A 15,588-nucleotide genomic window follows, 5' to 3' on the forward strand; every position below is an offset into this window, starting at 1 on the left:
CAATCTGCCCAAATCATAAAAATAAAAACTTAATGGATTGGATCGACAATTACCACTAGATGACAGTTGAAGAACCTGAAGATATTTGAGAGAAAAAGCTGAAGTGTATATCATACACTTAGCTCCAAGCTTTTTATATATATATATGTGTGTATCTGGAAAGTACAAGAGAAGGCAGAAAAGAAGGGATAGCAGTCTGATCCTTGATACAGCCACCAACATCGGTGAAAAGATGTAAAAAAGAAAGTAATAATTAACACTATAAAATACATTAAACTCAACAATAACTTATAAACCATCCATCATATTCGTTAAACCAATGGGTCAATATCAGGATATTGGATCAAAGCTGGTCATAGGAGCAAGTTTCTTTGCAGATTCTTTTGAAAACAGTTATCATAAGGAGATAAGTTTTTGTGAGGCAATTTTTGTTGACATGTAAGAAAAAAATTATTATTTTTTATATGGATCAATTTGATATCCAACCATGAAAAATTAACAAATTGATTAGGATTTTTTTTTAATTATTATTATTATAAAGGAGTCATGGGTAGATTTGATTTTTTTAATACTTTTTTGAATAATAAATGGACTAGTGGTTTATTTTTGACCTGGCCACTTTAACTTTTGTTGAAGTTTGAGAAGTTTGAGAGAGAGAGAGACTGACAGAGAGAACAAATAGTGATATGTATTTCTGTATATTATTCAAGCTATTGAATCTGTAGTACAATGAGGTATTATAGGAATACCAGCTTCTAAGAGAAGCAGTCAGTGTAGCTTCTAACAGAAGCTGTACAGTTCTAACTAACTGAGAAAGTTAGTTATGGACAGTAATAGAAAATATAAACCTATGCTACTGCTGTACAAGAAAGATAAGCGAGTTACAAATACAAAGAAATTAAGTAGAAACATAAAAAGAGAATAAGGAGTAAAAATTTAAGTAGAAACATAAAAGAAGAATAAGGAGTAAAGGTATACTCCAATAACTTAACTCAAAGTTTATCCAACCATCTATTTTACATCCCTATTGTGAAACAGTTAATGCCTTTGGAACAAGTACAACCTTTTGTGGTTTTGGGTATGTTCTTCAACTTTAAGGCACTTTTCTCGGTATGGTTCAACAGTTTGTCATAAAGGAGTGATTTATTGTATTTTATTGTTTATGTGTTTAAAAGTGTATTTTTTCAGAATAATATGCTTTCACTGATATTACTTGAATATCTCTAATTCCTTTTGTACTTATTATTTCTGTTACATCTTAGTTTTGAAGGATAAAGGGTTTCCTTGATATCGTTAGCAATCATCGCAAGGAAATAATAAGATTGCAAAAATCTTCATTTGATCAGTATTAGGGGCAAAGAATCAGAATTGTAAGTAGAGGATAATCTGTTTGATGGACTGCTAGTAGTTAATGAAGGAATCAAGTATGTTGAGAGCACCTATTTAAAAAAGATTTGCAGAGTATCAACAATTGCGACTGATGGATGGGTGCCAAAGGGATAGTTTGCAGAGAATAAATATGGAATGTCAAGCAGACAATTAACTGCAACAGACAGGAGAGAAAAAATAGTGAGCAGGATAAGTCATTAGGTGTCTTATGAAAGGATTTGATTAGTTGTTGAGTCCAGGTCTCTGATACCAGGATGGGAGATCTTTTATCCTCTGTATTCTTTGATTTCAACTCGGTTCTTGTATTTCATTAATTCAAAGCTTCAGATTCTGAATTTCTCAAATAAATTTTTATTTCTCTTCAATATTTCCGAGTCAGTTCTGTCACGTTATTTTCCCTAGAAACTCCTGGTTGGCTCTTTAATCCTCTCCCTTTTTTAATATAGCAAGAATTTAATAAGATTGAAATGAAAGTTTAAAATGCAAGAGAATAAGAAATTCTCTAAAACTATGCCATGATTGGAATGATAAAACAGAAAAAAATTAAGAATGTGAATCAAGTAACTTACTTTGGATCAACCCAAGACTCCCCTGAAGCTATGTTTAACTACTTATCCCAAATGAACTCGAGGTAACAATTGACCAATAAAAAATCTAGCATTTCTTTCCAATCAGATGCACCAAAGAACTGCAATCTGCGAACAACACCAAAGCATTTTAGTGTTTTATATTGGTGCCAAATCCACTAAATTAACAGAAGGTAGTTCTTAAGATCCTTGGAGGCAAACCCAATCTTTACCAAAAATGCCAAACAGATTACTCTGGGGCAGGGAAACTGCTGAGGTGCGAAAGACAGACGAGTAACTTTTTCTGAGCTTGTTCTCCACATAACAAAGTAATCAAGAGACAAAATAGTTAAGAGTCTTCAACTTTGTAGTAAATCATTGGTATCAATCCTGTTAGAATAGTTAATTCTCTCATGTTTAAGATAGTAATTTTCAGTAGTTGTGTCATGGAGAATACATTATGTGGTGCTAGAGATCTGGTTATTTGCTGTAGTATTTGCTTTTTTATTCACTATACTACCCTTGAAAGTCTTGTCATTAGCATTTGTTATATTACACTTTGGTTCCTAATTGTTTTTTCTTTTTTCTGCTGCTTATTTGATGATGTTTTTGGACAGGTAATGAAGTCAAGATCATTATGTTTTAAATCCACAAATGGTCTTGAGTCATTCTCTTCAAAAGTTGAGGAGCAACCCTACTCTGTGAAAAACTGCTTAAATTCAATATCCACATCTGGGATTTGTTTAGGCATCCAACTTCAAGATTTATATAATTATTTTGATTTTACACTAAATGACTTTAAGGTTAGGCTCTTAATCCATATGTAGTTCTTGTGCTTGATTTATACAATTTTTTTATCCATCTTTTGATTGTGGTAACTATTGGATTGCATCTTGTTACTGCAGATCACCATGATAAATTCTGATCAGTCACAAAAGGTTGCTATTCTTGAGAAATTTGGTGTTTCCCTCTTACTGGCATTTTGCATGATCCCAGATGAGTCCATTTTGAAGCAGTTAGAGGTGATTAACTTATCAGATATAAATTAAACTAACTTGAACATATCATAGACTTAACATAAACTTGTCTCCCTCAGTAATTTTTCCATTTCTCTCTCTCTCTCTCCCTGTTTTCCTCTCTCTAAATTCTAATACTTCTTAATTCCAGGTTTATGTACTTGTTGGATCACTTAAAGCACATTTGTCTCCTTCAATATATGGTGCACTCATAGAATTGGTGACTCATCTGGGCAGATTGCATGTAATGGGTGAATCTGAAGTCTTAAATTCCCCTCATCCTCCCAATATTGTTCCAGTTTTGCCAGCATATTCTACTTTTGGCATATCCATTGTTTCAAAAATTGATTCGGTTGATTTGGAAGTTGACCTTGAAGATAATGGAGATAGCAGCTCAAAGCTCATGATTTCCTTAAAAAAAATCGTGTTACGGTATGTTCCTCATTATCCATTTGGCTACCTTCCACTTGCAAAAACACTCCTCATTTTTTCCTTACTTTTTATTAACTTTTGATCATTTTAACTTGCACTTTGTTATTTAATATGTTCTGTGTGGTGGGGCTGTTACATGTCATTCTTTTGCTTATTTTTGGTAAAAAACTAGGTTATAGCTTAAAGCGCTGTCAAGGTCTAGGTTTTTTCATTTTATCCATTTGGGTGCCTTCCACTTGCAAAAACACTCCTCGTTTTTTCCTTACTTTTTATTAACTTGTGATCATTTTAACTTGTGCCTTGTTATTTAATACATTCTGTATGGTGGGGCTGTTACATGTCATTTTTGTGCGTATTTTTGGTAAAAAAATAGACTATAGCTTAAAGCGCTGTCAAGGTCTAGGTTTTTCATTTTTACCATGATAATGAGTAGGATTTAGCGCCATCTGTCTTTTCATGTGTTTACTGCTTCGACTGCATAGGTCTTTCTCGAGTGTTGTTGATGTTATTAATTTAGTTCAGTTTTGAGACTAGGGGTTATATGTACCTCCATTATATGGTTGAGGAATAAGCTTGAAAAGATCCTTGATGGGAGGAAACCATCCAGAAGCAAAAATCAAAGCTTCAAATTTTGGGATAGAGAGTCATATCAAGGAATGGGTCTTCATAATGAATGTGATACAATATATTGGAGCCATTACAAAAGAAATAACTTGCTTCACCAAACTAACTTTTGTACAGAGGTGAATCCTTGTATCTCTAAATGAAAATTCAAGGTAATTGTATACCGGACTGTCATTACTGTAAAATCCTGCAATGGTTTAGAAAGCTAGCACTATTGGAGAGTTTTCATCATCACCACTTTTTTAGCTTCTATATCATAGATTTTTTTTTTAACTTGTTAGTATTTTCATTTTCACCCCAATGTACAATCTTTTGAGATCGAAACATGTTAGAATTAGGGAGACTTGAGAGAAAGAAAAGATGTGAGAAGAGAAGTGTTTCTCATTGATATTAACAATCAGTTACAATGAAGTATATATAGCTATCAACAGCTAACTAAAGCATGTACTACAAGTTGTAGAAAACAGTTAGAGCAAGCTGTTACAACCTAGCCAACTGGCAAAACTAAAACTGAATTATAACTACCCATTGCAATATTTTGTAACTGCCCATTACAACATTCACAACCCACCCCCCCCCCCCCCCCCCCTCTCTCCCACAAACTCAAGGTGGGTGAGCCAAACAACAGGATTCAAACACGTTGAGTTTGTCTCTGACAAAGAACTAATCAATTTCCATATGCTTGGTCCTAGCATGAAGAACAAGATTATGTGCAAGAGATACAGCACTCTGATTGTCACAGTAGATTATATGAGCAGAAAAGGAGATACCAAGTTCAGTGAGTAATGTCTGAACCCAAAGAATGTCAGAAGTGACTACTTGTGCTAGACTGCGATATTCTGCCTCTGTGCTTGACCTTGCTACTACTTGTTGCTTTCTGGATCACCAAGATATAAGATTAGGGCCCAGGTATATGTCAGCACCAGATGTGGATCTGCGATCATTAGGATCGGCAGCCCAATCAATGTTGTAATAGGCATGCAACATTAAAGAGTGATTGGGAGGTTAAAGAGTGATTGGGATCTGCTGAAAGAAATTGTAAGCCAAACTGTAGAGTACCCTTAAGATACCGAAGAAGCCTTTTGACTGCTGTCCAACAAGACTCAAGTTGTTGAGCCATGAACTGACAGACTTTGTTGACCGCATAGCTAATTTCTGGTTGTGTAATTGTTGTATACTGAAATGCACCTACCACATACCTGTAAAGAGTAGGATCTGGTAGAAGATCTGCACCATTCTTTGATAGTTTACAATTGGAAGTCATAGGAGATGAGATAGGCTTAGATTCCATCATGTTAGTTTTGTGAGTAAGTCCCGAATATATTTACCCTGAGTGAGATAAACAGATCCAGATGCCTGATATTTAACCTCAATGCTAAGAAAGTATTCAAGAGGACCAAGATGCTTGAGAGAAAAGTTCGAGTCCAACTTTCCTATCAAAGTTTGAACCAGAAAAGACAAATTGCCAGTGATAGTAATAACATCAACATAAACCAGTAAATATACAACAGCAGTCCCAAGTGTATGAACAAAAAGTGATGGATCACACTTGCTTGCTTTGAAGCCAAACCTAAAGAAGTGTATGTCGTAGTCTTTCAAACCATTGTTGAGGAGCCTGTTTAAGGCCATATAAGACTTATTCAGTTTACAAACCAAAGAACGATTTGTGGATTCAAACCCTTGCGGTTGGTGCATATACATAGTTTCATCAAGCAACCCATTTAGAAAAGCATTATTTACATCTAGTTGATGTAAAACCCAACGTCTACTTAGTGCCAAGGTGAGAATCAACATAATAGTGACAGGTTTAATTACCAGAGAAAATGTTTCATTGAAGTCAAAGCCTGGAACTTGATGAAGTGTATAAACAAAAAGTGATGTATCACACTTGCTTGATTTGAAGCCAAACTTAAAGAAGTGTGTGTTGTAGTCTTTCAAACCATTGTTGAGGAGCCTGTTTAAGGCCATATAAGGCCTTATTCAGTTTACAAACCAAAGAATGATCTATGGATTCAAACCTTTGCAGTTGTTGCATATACACAGTTTCATCAAGCAACCCATTTAGAAAAGCATTATTTACATCTAGCTGATGTAAAACCCAACGTCTACTTAGTGCTAAGGTGAGAATCAACCTAATAGTGATAGGTTTAATTACTGGAGAAAATATTTCATTGAAGTCAAAGCCTGGAACTTGATGAAACCCCTATATCTATTTGCTGAACCATCACTATTTTCCTTAACTCGAAACACTCACTTGCATCCTATAGCCTGTCTGTGAGAAGGAAGTGGTACAGGTGTTCAGGTGTCATTACATATTAGAGCATTGTACCCTTCTTGCACAGCAGCAAACCATTTATTTTTCTTAATTTCAATTGCCCTTCTTCACCCATTAGTTGTTTTGCGACCTTAAACTGCTTTGGGATGTGTTAATACTTTCTTGTAGATTTAGTGTCCATTTCCTACGGTATCATCAAATTAAGGACAACTTTTTTTGTTGCTAAATATATAGTGACTTAATGCAAATGGTTTCTTATGGTTTTACTAAATATACAGTGCATTGTCTTTTATTGTTTGTGATCGCCTGTACAGTGAAGTGAATGCCTTACTTTTTGATTGCATTACATAGCGATATGAATGAGAGTAGGTCAGACTGTGCTTTTTGGGGGTATATGGTCTAGCTCATATCTTGCTATGCCTGATTACTGAGTTAAGCCTAGGATTTTTAATATGCCTATTTAGTTAAAAAGACCTGGACTTATAGGCTGCTTAATTTTTTCATTTTGTCTATTTAAAGGCTTAAGCCAACTGGCATATACATAAGTTTAGACTCGTTAGTCTATTTAGAGGTAGGTTTGTAGGCTTATTTAATAGGCTTTACTAAAAAGTAGGATTTTAAATTTAAATGGGTTTTCAAGTAGACCTGGTTAGGCCTTTAAAAAGGGCTATATTTGCTAATTAGGTCAGGTTCATGCATTGTAAAGTATAGCACAGTGCAGCTCAATTTGTTTCTTAGTTAAAAAAATAACCCAAATAATTGTTATAGGTTTACTAAGCCTACAATAGGATTACATTAGCCCTTTTGAGAGTTGCTTAAATTAAATTGCCCTCCTTTTTAATTTCGAAAGTTATACTCCGCTCCCAGCTCCCTGGAGAGATGAAATGTGTTGTGCTTTAGTTGGTTTTAATGTAAATGAACTTTTTGATAGTGATGATTGGTAGTGAATGAGCTTTTTGAGGACTTTTTCTTCTATTTCTTTATAACTTTTGCTGTCAACATCCTATTATTGACTTTATGTCTTAAAATCAGTTGAAGTTTTAAACAACCCCTGGCCTTGTAATTTCACCCAAAATCTTTTTCTCCTAAAATCCCAAAGTTGACAGTAGATTTTCTAAAGTCAAATGATCCTGAGGTCCAAGAATAATAACAAACAAAAATTATTTTGCTAGAAATTTTGTTACTTATAGAGGGAGGACAGTGTAATTTATGTATCTATCAAGAGAGGGGAATGTAATTTATTTACTCTGAATAATATTTTCTGCTAGATATGGTTTCAAAAAAATTTAAGTTGAATTGGTAATAAGAATTTTCATCAGAATATTTTTGTTTATTGTTTGTTCTTCATTGTTTACATCAGAATATCTGCGGTTGTTGCCGTGGAAACTTTTTATACACTTCTGTGTCAATACAAGGAACGAAGACAATATGTCCAATTCATGGTGTATGAATTTTTCCACTCTAAAAGCCGAGTTGAACTCCTAATTACATACTTGAATTAGTAAACTATATCTAACAATGTTTTTGGGTTCCATGATACCATGTTTTGTATTCTGGTGACTTTAGGTTGGATTAAAGTATATGAAAGATATTTGTGTGCATACGGAAATTTTTCTTTCCCCTTACACCCCAACAAAGAAAATTATAGATGTTACCTAAAAACAATTCTTCACATTTTTCTTTACTGTTTGCAGGTGTGCTTCTACGGAATTTCAGGAGTTTTTTGTCAGTCTGAAGTCTTTAATGATCTGTGCTTATAAAATGAAAGAAGAAAAAGACAGCCATATAGTGCTTTTATCAGGGAATATATCTTCTCCTGGTGCTTCAGTTGGAGAAGACTCTGTTCCTGGACCAAATATTGAATTTGGTCAATATTCTGACGTGGCTATGCTGGCTGATGCATGCTTTGCTATACATTATGAATCTCCCAGAACTGATGGGGTTTGTCATAAGTTTTTTATGTACCTATGTAATACTGATATCCACTGTTACCCACATATAACTGGGTTGCTCATAGGATTCTTTCATAGGTTGTCTGCCTATAGTAGCAGTTTTGAGAAATCCTCTGCCAACCATACTGATGACGTTTCAAATATTTTCTCAAGTTTTGGGTTACAAAAATTTGGCTTCTCTAATTATTTTGAATTTGGTTCCACTGATTCTGCTTGCATTCCATTGGATTGCTTTCCGTTTGTAACGATTCACAATTCTGGTTCTCTTGGTAAATTAGAGAGCACACTTGTACATGCCATTCCTGACTGGAGAAAATATTTTAACCTGAGGGACAGAAAAATCAAAAGTTCCAAAACAAATATGTGGAGAGGATCCAAGTTTTTCCAAGTTTCTCCCTCAAAATCCAAATCTGATTTTGGATATTTGCATGAATCTGGGATTGCAAGCACTTGTGATATTTTTTCTACTGAATTGCATCTATTTGGAATAAGAGCACATTTTCATGACTCTTCATGCATTATTGGGACAATCATGGTGCCTACATCTAAGTCTTCTATATTATTTTGTGAAGACAGTGTGGATATATTGTCATCTTCTGAAGGATTGGCTCTTACATCATCTTGGGGGCCGCAAAATTTTCAAGATTATCTATGGGGGCCCTCTTCACCAAATTTGTCTCCTATTTTAAATGTACGGGTCAGGAAAGGACATAATACATGTTCAACTTCTGAGTTGGAAATAAGCATTGGCATTCAGCATGTCTGTTGCATGTTACCTTCTGAATATCTCTCCATTATCATTGGTTACTTCTCATTATCTGATTGGGGTGGTGCTTCTGGTGATCAGTGTTCCTCAGAAGAGCAAAGTGATATAGATGTAAAAAGTGAAATGAAAATTACATATAAATTTGAAATATTGGACTCTAATCTTATTTTTCCAGTGGAAAGTAATGACCATCAGTTTATAAAGATTGAAATGCCACAGCTTTATTGCAGTTTCATTGAGAATTCTGCTTTTGATGATGTACTAAAGGACATCCCTCCTGAATCTTCGGTACCTATTCATAAGCTTGCCAAAAGAAATGATTGCTTAAATGTGTTTGGGCGAGACTTGTTCGTAACATTCATTCTTTACAAGACTGATTTTCTTGGCTTAGCAACAATTGAACGGAATACAGAATTCCTAACAACTGCTTTAATTGCACCCATAAATGTAGATGTCTGGGTCAGAATTCCATATGGAGGTGAATCTGATTATGAAAGCACTTCATCGATATGTATAATGACATGCATCAACAGTTGTCATATTTTTGCAGAAGGTATTTTTTCTAATTATTTTGGTCATTTTTTCCTCTCTATTTTCTTATTCATGTACTTCACTACTATATTTGTTGGATCATGTAATTGTAATAAAGAAATTTTCCTTCAATAACAGATTGCCACTTTTTTGATGGATGTATGGCCATATGGGATGTTATTGGGGAATTCTCCTCTGTTGAGGATCAATCCAAATGTTTCAAATCAGATGTTCTGCAATTCCTTCATTCAAAGAGAAGCTTAGAGGCAACCCGAGCCATTTCTCCGACTCTGATGGCCTCAACTATTATATCGACAGAAGTTAAATGTTGTGCACAATCTTTATTTATAAACTTCTGCCACAGAAAAGAAGATTTTGTGGAATTAACAACCAAGTGTGATTTAAGGTTTATTTGTTCTGCATCCTTAATAAATGATTCCTTGGTACGTTTAGATTTGGGTTTCTCTACCTTAGTGTTTTACTCTCCACATGATGTTATTTTAGTAAAATGCTCCTCAACTTCCTTTCCCATGTCAGTACTTAGTATCTCTTTTTCTCAATCTATTGACGGAAAGAATGAACTTGGCCTTTGTCTTTCATCCCTTGATATTTGGCTTCATTTGGCTGAGTGGACTGAGGTTGTTAAATTCCTCAATCATTTCCGTGTACATTCGGAAAGAACTCCTGTGAATGCAATTACAAATAGTTTGTCCGTGAATGCTTCCAATCCTGTAAAAAAGTCAACAGTTCAGCATATTTCAAGTTTCCTTGATTCTGAAGGCACCTCAGCAACTTTTTCTTCACAAGAGATTGAGAATGATGTCTTAATGATTGTTAGGTCAGAAACTGTTTGTATTACATTTCACGTCCCTGTTTTGGCTGGCGAAGAACCATGTGCAGAATTTCTGCATTCTGAAGGTCTCAATGTGACACCTTTAAGTGTATCTTCTGATATAGCTGAGGAAAAAGATGCAAAAGTTCTTATTGTTTCTTTCAACTTGAATGATTTTAAATTAGTCATAAGAAGCAGAGATGTCCAACTGATGTCCAAAATGGAAAAATTAAGCAGTGTAATAATGATAGTTGAGAATGGAAGGCATACATCTTGGCCACTAGTTGATGTAATTGAGGTTCATGTGGATGCTGTACTCTGTAAGAATCATACTAATACAATTGAACTCAATGTGGATATTATATGTGATAATTCAAATGTATGGATTTCGCATCCTGCATTTCATTTATGGGGTGCTGTAAAATTTGATGTACCGGAATCGGGATCTTCTCAATATTCAATTGGTGGTGTTACTTTCAAATTCAGGATGAGGAAGGTTTCTATTTTGCTAACGGATGGAGGGGTATGTTGATATCAACATACATTACTTTGCATTTCACTTTACTGACACTTCATTCATTATTTACTATTGCTTTTATTTTCTCCTTCTTGTTTATCTTTCTAAAATATTCTTCCCTATTCATGAAAAACCTCTTTACTAAGTTTCTAAACTTTAATTGAATGATACTGTTTGAAATTGAACCATTGATCACAAACACTGTTGATATTGGGCCCAAAAAACTTTCACTGAGCTTTTTTTGCTCCTTGTAGTGGAGTTATAATGGGCCTGAGCTGGAGATTCTTGTCAGAAACATCTTGTTTCAGACAATTGCAAGTGGAAAGCACATGGAATGTTCTGTCAATGGTGATCTTCAAGTAAACTACAATAACATTGAAAAGGTGTAGTTAGTAAAATTATTGTTATTGTTTTTGTCCCCAATATACATATTTGTTATTACTTTAATTCTTTTGCATCAACAATTTACTGATGTTGTTGTGGCTCCAAAATTGAAGGTGTCATGGGAGCCTTTTATTGAGCCTTGGCAGTTTCTGTTGACTATAGTCAGGGAACAAGAAATGAGTGTTCTGCCGAACAGGTCCGTTTCAACAGATATCATTCTCAAATCTGCAACTCAGCTGAACATTAATATTACAGAGTCCTTAGTTGAGGTATATAAATTTTTGCTCGTTTTTGGTTTTTGTAGGAAACTGTTATTTTATGTCTTTCCAAATCATCTCTTTCCGGTCAATTTATGGACAACTACTGAAATAACTAGATCAGGTTCATTGTTTTGGTGATGGAATATATATCTGTTATGCCCACTTCTCCAAAAGAGACTCAGTAAAGAGACCTATATCTGTTATGACCAAGCCACCCTTATTTTTTGGTTTACAAACATCATTCCAACAAACCCAAGCTAGTTTTTTATGTTCCCTTGAACCACCCCAAAGAAACGATTTAAACAAACTTTGGATCACACTCTTAGGGATCTTAAAAAAAGAAAGGTACTAAATAGGTAAGGAAGACAACACTGACCTAATGAGACAAATTCTCCCTCCAAAGTACTAGAATTTAATTACTCTAAGAATTGAGTTTTCCTTTGATTTTGTTGACCATAGGCTTCCACGTCTCCACTCGCCTTGGATAGGCATACACAAGAAGACCAAGGTACTTGAACAGAATATCCATGACTTTGGAATTTAACACCAAAGCAAGATGAAGCAATGTCCTCTCTTCCAAAGCAATCCCACCAATACTATTAAAAAAAATATATTGTTCATCCTGGATGCCAATTCAAAACACCCTAAAATACTCTTCAATTTTCAAAGATGGGTTCTTAAAGAATAGAGCATCGTCCACAAATTGTAAGACAGTGATTTGAACATTGCTACTTCCTACTTGAGCACCCTCAAAAATATGCTTCCTGCACACCTCTCTCATAAGCTCTCCCAAGCCTTTGGCCACAATAAGGAACAGAAAAGGAGCAATAGGATCTCTTTTTCTAAGTCCTTTCTCCATTGCAAACCCTAGTAATCTGCTGATGATAATATTATATGTTAATATGTGAAGTTTTGTTTTTCTTTATATTATGCTTAGCCTTGCATGGTTTGTTTTAGTCTTGCATAAAAAATCAGATATCAATCTTGAGAATATACATTACAGACTTACAGTTTTGTTTGGTGGCTTTATATTATGCTTAGCTTTGCATGGTTTGTTTTAGTCTTGCATAAAAAATCAGATATCAATCTTGAGAATATACATTACAGACTTACAGTTTTGTTTGGTGGCTTTTAATATCTAGAATCGGTCAATGAAAAATGACCCAAATTTTACTTGTGAGCTTTGTTTTTTGCAGTGTCTTTCACGTGCTACAGAGATGCTCTCCGATGCCGGGGGTCTCATGGGATTGAATAATCATAAAGGCAACAAACTTTTGCACTCACCATGTGCAGAACATATGTGTACTAGAAAATGCGGTGCTCCTTATGTTCTGCAAAACTTGACTTCTGTGCCTCTTTTATATCATGTATATCACGGGCTTGTCAATCCTGACGAGATTGATGATTCGGATGAGAATCATGCAAAATATGTGCAACCTGGTTCTTCAATTCCGATATACATGGATGAAAATGCCGAACGGAAACTTTCCCGTTTCAGGCCGTCTCATTCTTCTGATAGTTTAAATGAGCAAAGGTCAAATGTATTTGCTCACCATTATATTACTGTACAGCTGGAAGGAACTTCTAGATCATCTGATCCAATATCAATGGATTTAGTGGGACTAACATGCTTTGAGGTTAATTTCTCCAAGACATATAATGAAACTGTCGAGGATGGTAGACTGAGAACAGCCCCTACTTTTGTTGTTCCGGTTGTATTTGATGTTTCAGTGCTGCGCTATAGCAAGTTAATAAGAATATACTCCACTGTATGTACAAACTGGTTATATTTTTTCCTCTATAATCTAGAGTTTCTACTTGCACCATCCATCCCTTTCTCCCCCTATTAATTAGCCATTTGATGTTCAGGTTGTACTTCTAAATGCAACCTCTACACCTCTTGAGCTGCGGTTTGATATTCCTTTTGGTGTGTCACCAACGGTAAATGATTTTCTCCTGCTATTTCACAATTTCCATTGTTAGTGGATTGTAATTTTTATGTGATATTAGTTGTATGATGTATCAATTCATTACTTTAGATATTAGGTCCAATACAACCTGGGCAGCAGTTTCCACTTCCACTACATTTGGCTGAAGCTGGCTGTGTAAGGTGGCGACCAATGGGGAACTCTTACTTGTGGAGTGAAGCTCATAACCTCTCCAATCTTCTTATAGTAAATAGTAAAGTTGGAAATTTTAAATCTTTCATGTGCTATCCATCTCATCCAAGTAGTCATCCATTTCGGTGTTGTCTATCAGTTAAGAATATCAGCTTGACTTCATCTGGCTGGCTGAAAAATAATATCCCTGCAGATGATGTAAAGAAACACTATATTCATCACTTGATCCTAAGTGCTCCATTAATAATTAACAATTACCTTCCGAAGGAGATTTTGTTGACCAGTGAGAGTGGTGGGGTAGATCATACTGTGAGAGTTTCAGAGGTTTGTGATGGTTGTTTCATTTTATTTTATTAATTTTGTTTGTGTGTGTGTTACATCTGATCATATATTTTCCTTTTTTAGGTGGGAACTTCTGTATATCATATTGATCCCTCACATGACCTAGGACTGGAGATCTGCATTGATGGATTTAAATGTTCTAGTTTTAAATTTCCTCGTTTAGAAACTTTCTGCACAATGGCAAAGTTCAGTGAAACCAAGTTTTCGTTTTCTGAAACCCTGATATTTGAACCAAATATCTCTAATGGTAATCGATTTAGTTGCAAATATTTGTATTCTAGTGTTGTTTTTGTGAATGCATCCTTAAAAATATTCTCTTGCTCTTTCTTGTAGGCCCTGTATATGTTACTGTAGAGAAAGTGATGGATGCTTATTCTGGTAGTAGGGAACTCTTCTTTTTCGTTCCCTTTATTTTGTATAACTGTATGGGTTTTCCCCTGTGTGTAATGGAAGCCACTAGTGAAACCAACGAAAGGGGATTTGTCATTCCTTCTTATTGTGACATAGATAGAAATGAAACATTATTTTATAAAAAGAATGGTCTTTCTTTGCTTACATCCAGCCATGAATTACCTGGGGAAGTTCCTCGTAACCCAAGGAGTTATATGAAGAATCGTACCATTTCTTGCAGAGAGGATGGTAATGCAAACTCTATTGGTAATTACCCTAAGAATTTGGGAAGGCAACTAAGCAAAAGTGATTCTATATTTCAAAATTGTTCTTCAGGAACATTGAAGAGTATTCCGAGTCCAAGGATCCAGTCCACTTGGAAGAATTCAGGTTCTGGTAATCACGAGCATGAAAAGGTTCGGCCATGCATTTACTCTCCAAGCCCCGATTCCTCTGTAAATGATGTTTTTGTTAAAGTAAGCAGATGGTTTCCTGAAGATGCTAAGGAACAGTTGCCATATTCTTTGTGCTCAAATCCATTTTCTTTGCTACCACCAAGTGGTTCAAGCACTATCCTTGTTCCTCAGTCAGCTTCAAATTCTGCATTCATTCTATCTATGACATCTAACTCGGTTGCTGAACAATTTGCTGGGAGGACAAATGCAATCACTTTCCAGCCTAGGTACATATTTGTCTTATTCATATTGGTCTTCATAGATATTGTTATTGATGAAATCTATTCGTAATCCTCCCCATAAAGTTGGTTCCTTGGCATGGCAGTAAAACCTCTTTGATCTTACTCTTGATTTATTTAAACTTCTGTAGAAAGTAAGGGTTTGGACCAGCTTTATTTACCCTTCAATTCAAAAGGATGTTCATATGAGGATGTGTGTTCTAGATGAAAACCATTCTTTTGCCTTGTGATGAACACCTTTAGGATGGCAGGTTTCTAGACATATATATAATTTTATATTAGATTTGTTCCTTCTTGTAATCATTGTTATCTAAATATGCAGATATGTAATCAGCAATGCATGCAGCAAGGAAATATCTTATAAGCAGAAAGGCACTGATGTCATGTTTTATTTAGGAATAGGAAAACATGATCATCTTCACTGGACAGATACAACCAGGTATGTATCTTTGATAATATGTAGTGTCTTTTCTTGGACAAGAGTAGTTGCTACCACTA

The 15,588-nt window shown here is 35.1% G+C and overlaps 1 protein-coding gene across 1 annotated transcript in view; it reads left to right on the forward strand.

Moving 5' to 3' along the window:
* Positions 1 to 15,588, forward strand: part of LOC109797630 (vacuolar protein sorting-associated protein, putative (DUF1162)) — a 51,701-nt gene that overhangs the window by 24,708 nt on the left and 11,405 nt on the right. Inside the window, exons 21-33 of the mRNA XM_020357769.3 lie at positions 2,573 to 2,758; positions 2,861 to 2,977; positions 3,123 to 3,403; positions 7,997 to 9,573; positions 9,690 to 10,906; positions 11,155 to 11,283; positions 11,398 to 11,553; positions 12,741 to 13,313; positions 13,414 to 13,485; positions 13,584 to 13,988; positions 14,070 to 14,253; positions 14,340 to 15,078; positions 15,413 to 15,529. Coding sequence (XP_020213358.1) covers positions 2,573 to 2,758; positions 2,861 to 2,977; positions 3,123 to 3,403; positions 7,997 to 9,573; positions 9,690 to 10,906; positions 11,155 to 11,283; positions 11,398 to 11,553; positions 12,741 to 13,313; positions 13,414 to 13,485; positions 13,584 to 13,988; positions 14,070 to 14,253; positions 14,340 to 15,078; positions 15,413 to 15,529 — 5,753 coding nt within the window. The remainder of the gene's footprint in view (positions 1 to 2,572; positions 2,759 to 2,860; positions 2,978 to 3,122; positions 3,404 to 7,996; positions 9,574 to 9,689; positions 10,907 to 11,154; positions 11,284 to 11,397; positions 11,554 to 12,740; positions 13,314 to 13,413; positions 13,486 to 13,583; positions 13,989 to 14,069; positions 14,254 to 14,339; positions 15,079 to 15,412; positions 15,530 to 15,588) is intronic.

Source organism: Cajanus cajan, chromosome 3, assembly GCF_000230855.2.
Source record: "Cajanus cajan strain Asha chromosome 3, NIPB_CcT2T_4, whole genome shotgun sequence".
In the NCBI taxonomy this organism is placed as follows: domain Eukaryota; kingdom Viridiplantae; phylum Streptophyta; class Magnoliopsida; order Fabales; family Fabaceae; genus Cajanus; species Cajanus cajan.